Source organism: Capsicum annuum, chromosome 9 (assembly GCF_002878395.1).
Source record: "Capsicum annuum cultivar UCD-10X-F1 chromosome 9, UCD10Xv1.1, whole genome shotgun sequence".
NCBI lineage: Eukaryota > Viridiplantae > Streptophyta > Magnoliopsida > Solanales > Solanaceae > Capsicum > Capsicum annuum.
In genome coordinates, this window is record NC_061119.1 from 217,372,324 (window position 1) to 217,379,081 (window position 6,758).

At 31.1% G+C, this 6,758-nt stretch overlaps 1 protein-coding gene across 1 annotated transcript; it reads right to left on the reverse strand.

The window, feature by feature from the left end:
• Positions 1-532: 532 nt before the first annotated feature.
• LOC124887260 (auxin-responsive protein SAUR76-like) lies at positions 533-1,208 on the reverse strand. The gene has a single exon (XM_047396632.1). The coding sequence runs from the start codon at positions 1,134-1,136 to the stop codon at positions 786-788; it is 351 nt and encodes a 116-aa protein (XP_047252588.1). The 5' UTR covers positions 1,137-1,208; the 3' UTR covers positions 533-785.
• Between the last annotated feature and the right edge of the window lie 5,550 nt (positions 1,209-6,758).

Here is a 6,758-nt window from a genome sequence, read left to right on the forward strand (position 1 = left end):
ATTCATCCTTAGTTAGAGTATTTCAGTTTCGAGCCATACTGGATATAAAATCGCTTCTGTTAGAAAACTTTTTACCTCAAATATACTTTCGTGTGATCAGAAGGTCACGGATTTAAGTCGTCGAAACAACCTCTTGCAAAAATGTAAGGTAAGACTGCGAAAATAAATCATTATGGTCCGGTCCTTCCTCAAACACCGTACATTAACATTAGGATACGTACGAACCTTCCAATACCTACGTCAACGTGGAATATTTTGTACGCCAAACAATTTATTTTTTCTTAAAAATTAACACCCAACATATCAACATTTCTCCATGTTACTAGCTAGGTCCCAAAGAGCAAAAAAGTTCAAAAAAAAAAAAAAGAACAAAACTTCAAGTTGAATATTAAGAACTGTAGTTAATTAAACACCAGATAGAACAAGATGAAGGATGAAATTTCACATAAAAATAAAAATTAATATAATTAAAAATAAATGCATACATTAAAAAATTCAATAAAATGCATTGAAGAAATTAAACAATAAGTAATTAAACATAATTAGTCATAATTTTCCCTCTATTGTAAGATCATCCATTTGAACAATCTTGTTAATCAAAATCAAATTACAAAAAAAAGAAAAAAAAAAAACTCACCCACTACATGATGGATTCAGTAGGTTCAACTGAACTCATTGCTTTCGATACATACGAAAAAAAGAAAATATATATATATATAAAAAAAGAAGAATTTCAAAATGTATGCATATATATATTTAATAAGATCACGTTCATTCTGAATCGATCAGCATGAATAAAACTCAACGAGCTCATCCATCGATTCGGGTTGTGGATCAGCATTTTGTAGCATCCATAATAAATGTTCAAATAAAACAACTTCACATCCAACACTAACATATTCCTCCTCCACCTCCGATGATGAACTCCTTTCAACTAATTCGCGAAAAAGAGGGTGATCGATAACATCAGACGTAACATGATACCTACGTCGCGATTTTCCAACGTAGACAACATGTAAATTATTGTTGTTGTTGTTGCTGTTGTCGTCGTCGTATGCATTTGCACGTCCAAGTTTGAAAGATTGCATTTTTTTCAAGACTGATTTAAATTTTGTGAGTTTTCCACCTTTGGTCATGGCTAATTTTTGAAGGGGGTGGGTGGGGGTGGGGTGGGGTGGGGGGTGTTTGAATTGATATTGTGAATTGGTGTTTGGGAGAAAGAGGGAAGAAGGTTCATATATAAAGGGGAGGTAGGGGACAACTATATGTTAGTAGCTAGCACTTGACAATGAATTGGTTATGTGGTGATGTTTTAGCTTTTAAGTAGTGCTCGACTCTGAATTAGTCGGATCAGTGAATTTTAAATATTATAGTATTTTAAAAAAAGAAATAGAAAAAATAACATAAACGTATCCCTTAACTTACTGTATTTACACAAATTCCCACCCTTACAAAGTAATTAAAAAAACTCTAACTAATTGTGTATCTTCTTTAGATGTGTCGGAAGCTCATTATGTATATCGACAGACTCAAAATTGAAAAAAAATGTATCGGGAGCTAATTATATATCTTTACAAAGAAAAAAATGTATCTTCGTTGAATATATTCGGAGCTAATTATCTATCACGACAGATCTAAAATTGAGATTTCTGTAATTATACAAAATGTCGAGATTTTTTATAATTAAGCTTCAAATTATCGAAATTTGTGGTGGGGTTTTAACTTTTAAGTGGGACCTAAATTTAAATTAATCGGATCAGTGAACTTCGAAAATTACAGTATTTCATGATGGAAAAGGGCAATTCGGTGCACTAAAGTTTATGTTATACATAGGGTTCGGGAAAGGGCCATAAACACAAGGGTGTATTTCTGCCGAAGGTTGTTTTCAAGGCTTGAACACGTGATCTTTCTGGTCACATGACAACAACTTTACCAGTTACTTGAAGGTTCTCCTTCACTCTGAGTCTGATGAAACTTATGAAATATATCAGACGTTTCTGTGGCTATAAATTATTTTTTGATAATAAAATAAAAGGTTTAGAATTTATTTTTTCTTTTGATAAAATAAAAAAAATGTCATGTAAAATGAGATGGAAGAAAATAAATTGAAATAAATGCTTTACACTTGGAGGGGGCCTTTCTTGTAGTTGTTTACTATTGGTGCCAAGATTTGTGGCAGGAAAATTAAATCCAGCTGCATCTTTGGACCTTTTTAGGGGACCATTTTTTAAGTGGGGTGACATTATAATTTTTTTTTCCGTTCGATGTTCGATATTTATATTGAACCTCGATTATATTTGAAGACAATACTTCAAATTATAAAATCGAGACTCGAATTTGAAATTTTTAATTAAGGATGGAGGGATCTCAATCATTCCAACAGAATTTATATTGGTGGGCGGCAATTTTGTGGGCAAACAACATAAATTCCGAGGGTTTGAAGTTTAATTATAGAAAATTTTGATATTTTACATAATTACTGAAAATCTCAATTTTGGATCTGTTGAGATACATAATTAGCTCCCGATATATCCAACGAAGATACATTTTTTCTTTTGTAAGGATACATAAGTAACTTCGATACTTTTTCTAAATTTTCGATCTGTCCAGATGCACAATACATCTAACGAAGATACATTTTTTTTCTCTGTAAAGATACATAATTAGCTCCCGATATATTTTTTTGATTTTGAATTCGTCGAGATACATAATTAACTCCCAATACATCCAACGTAGATACATAATTTGTTGGAATTTTGTAATTACTTTATAAGGGTGGAGATTTGTATAAAAATGGTACGTTAAAATGTATATTTATGTTATTTTTTTCTAATTTTACACAAGATAGTATTTGTGTTTTCTTGAACCATAAATAGTATTCTCTCAGTTTCATTATGTGACGGTGTTTGATTAGATATTATTTGCCGTGGTACATAGACGCAATGAAATTACCTTTATTTAAAATAAAATAAAATTTATAACTTTATTGTGGTTGATTAAATTGAATGGTTCGTGAATTATCAAAAATAAAATTAAATATTTATACTTTATGAATCAATATCTATTTTTTTACAAAGCATATCAACTAAAATGTCTTCATATGGTTATTTTATTTTAACATACTTTTTGGTACAAGGGGGTAAAGTTATTAAAGTGCCACGTTGCATTTAACAACTAATTAACTTGTAAACTAATTAGAAATTTAATAATTAACTATACGAATTTATTCGAATAAAAAGTTCAATTATTTTCTTTTTTTTAAAAAAAAAAAATCTCACCCGATATTCGCTAAAGTTGTTGTCATGTGATCATAAAATTGTAGAAATATAAGGTGAGACTGCATATAATAGTGCCATGTAGTTCGGTCCTTTGGATCAGCACATAGCGAGAGCTTTAGTGCACCGAGCTGCCTATTTTGCCATCTGATATTCAGTATTTCTTTTGAACTAATTAAAACTCGAGTTGAGAAATCCTACTTTAACAGGTAAAATGTTTCCTACCGAAATGACTCTACAGTCAAAATTTGAATACGAAACCTCTGATCGAAAATGAAGAAGTACTTACGACTCCATCACAACGGTCGTCCTTCAATTATTTAATTGGAAATTTTTCCTCGAATTTTGGTGGTTTGGGACACTTGTCCACCATGTATCATTATTTTTTCTTGTTGTTAATGAATTAATTAATGGCTATGTGCAATGTTTAAGAATTTCAAGGCCAACAACCTATTGTTTGTTTACAATTTTTTCTTGTTTTTTTCCCATTTAGTTTACCAACCAAATTAAAATTAAAGTTGTTGGTCTCTAAAGAACCTATGAAATGTGTTCCCAATTTTTTAAAATGTTATTATTAATATTAGGTGGTGTTTGTTTTAACTTATGTCTATTTTCGACTACTATTTTATCGATTGGTTAGGTCGTAATTTAGCTATTTTATTGAATACATATTATATTAAGGTGAGTCATCTGGTGGTGTGGTACATATTAGATTTAGTACGCTTCGTTAAAACAAACTGTTGGGTTCAAAGTATATGAAAAAGTGTGAATGGAAAATGAAGGAAAAATAGTGGAGAAGGGAGACACCAATTTAGAAAGTGTACTCCCAAATTGAAAAGTTCACTCTTTCTCTCACATTGGTGGAACAAGAGAACTTGTGAGTATTTAAAATAAGGAACACTTACTCCTCATGAAAAGTGAGGCAAGAAATACGAGATGCCTCGTGCCGTCGTCGTCGTCGCTCGACTTCGGCTTCGGCAAATGATTGATGAGATCTATCTTTTTGGACAAAGTTTATTTGACAGAAATTCAGTTCGAAAATACCAAAGGAAAGACACAACTCTTCAACGGAATGACACACTGATTCATGAAATGGTATGCCTGTTCAGAAAAGACACATTCTTTGGACGAACAGACATGACTTTTCCAGAAAGGTCACACATTTTAAGTGAGCCATTGCCACTTTTCAGAAGAGGCACATGTTGGCGATATAAACCTGCTTTCATCCACAGGTTTAGGTACAAATTTTCTGAAATACAAACTCTCTTCTTCTCTTGAATTTTTTTTTTGTGTGATCTATCATACCGTTGAGTGAGTTCACTGAATCCAACATTTTGAGGTACCTCTATTGTTCGGATTGAAGACCATTTTATCCTGGGAGGAAGATTCCAAAACCTCGGGTACAGTGAGGAAAATTATTCTTTAAGGACACTCCGTAAATTCGGAGGACTTGGTCTTAAATTCTGTTTCATCTTTTTCTGAATCTTAACACATTTCTTAGATAGATTATTCATAATCTAGTGTTGAAGGTGTTACAGAACTTCATAAGTGTTCTTGTCTTGGACTTGAACTAGTGTTGAAGTTTGTATTTCTTATTTACAGATTCTTGTACCCAAATACATAAAAGATAACACAAACGACTCCGAAACAAACAAAAAGGTGTGTGCTGCACTCACCAAAGACTCAGGGGCGGAGCTACAGCCACCGAAGGTTGGTTAGATGAATACCCTTCTTCGGAAAAAAATTTCGAGTATATACATTGAATATAGATATTTATGATTATATACATATTGTTGAACACCCTTGACAAGCTAAAGAAGCATAGCCTATTGGTCAAGGGTGTGCAAGTCTGTAGCAACAACATGGGTTTGATTCCTGGTGGGAGCAGTAGTTTTTTTTTTCATTTTTTTGAACACCCTTAACCCAAACTCTGACTCTACCACTGCAAAGACTGTCAGTGATAAACTGGAGGAAGACAGGGATGACGTCAAGTCTGCATGACCATTATGGGCTGGATCACACACGTGCTACAATGACAAATGAGAAGCAAGACTATAAGGCAGAACGAATCTGAAAAATCGCCTCAGTTCAAATTGTTTTCTGCAACTTAGGAACATGAAATTGGAATCACTGGGAATCGCGGATCAACATGCCGCAGTGAATATGTTTTCGGGCCCTGTACACACCGTCCGTCACATCTTGAAACTTATCATCATCAAATAATCAAGTAATTTTTTTCGATCCGATCCATTCAATTGGTTGAAAAATTATATTATGTATGAATGGGGTAAAAATAATTTTTTTCTTTAATATATATCCTTTAACATGACCAAAAATTTAGCTTTGTAGTCAGCAAAGGGTAGTTTAAAAATTATTTTAGATCATAAGTTCAAATCGAGATCTGACATTCTAATATATTTTTTATTTTCCTTAATATAAAATTTTGGCTTCGCTTCTATAAATAGTGTAATTTTAGCTCATTTATTGACTCCTACATTACATTTTTCTTTTTTGACTTTCTACGTGACGTTCGAGACTTATATTGTGATTCGATTAAATTAGAATTATGCATTTTAGGGTCCATTTCTGAGGGCGACGTTCCCAATTATGTTACATACTTAGGTTCATGCATGATGCGTCTGACTTCCCATTGATTTTTTTTTAAAGTTATATTTATAATCTTAATTAAAAGAGTGATTAGTTATGGATATTATAATTAATTATAATAATATTTTAATTATTAGTTGAAAGGAATTTCCTTTTTATGGAGCTTTGTTGCATGAAGACAATTAGTAGAGGTGATAACGACCTAGATTCTTTTATTTGTTTTTAATTGAGAGAATAATCAACTCTTGATTAATTAATTAAATAATAATCATAGGAATAATTAGATCCTCATCTAATTAATTAACAAATCAAAGAAATTATAATATTGATTATGTAAACAAATACTAGCTCTTTTAATTTATTATATAATAAAAAAGTCGTTTAATTGTTCTTCTATTATTCTATTATTTAATATCATAAGTTGATTGACATAATACTCTTATTCAAACTTTAATGCAAAAGTAAAAATAAAATAAAATAAAATAAAATAATAAAAGGATTATTAGCACTTGTGATCATTCAATTATTGGTGAATTTTTAAATTCAATCTTTTTTATATTCGACTAAACACATTAAACCTTCGATTAATCGAATGTGTGCTTTCAAATTAATCTCTTTACTCATAAATATTCACAAATTTACTATAATTATTAACCGTTCACCTCCACTTTATTACGCATGTCTTATATTAAACTTATTTTGTTAGCTACTCCATATTTATCGATAAATAGTCAAATATGAAATTTATTCTACGTGAAGGGACTAACAAAAATACAAATATTAACTAATTTTTGATTAAATATACCTAGTCATATATCACAAAAACCAAAAATAAAATTTATTAATAACTTAAGAACCAAAAGTGCTTATCTCAAA

Excerpts from the sequence above, each read along its gene's own strand:
- LOC124887260 (XM_047396632.1), bottom strand. The coding sequence starts at position 1,136 with ATGACCAAAGGTGGAAAACTCACAAAATTTAAATCAGTCTTGAAAAAA.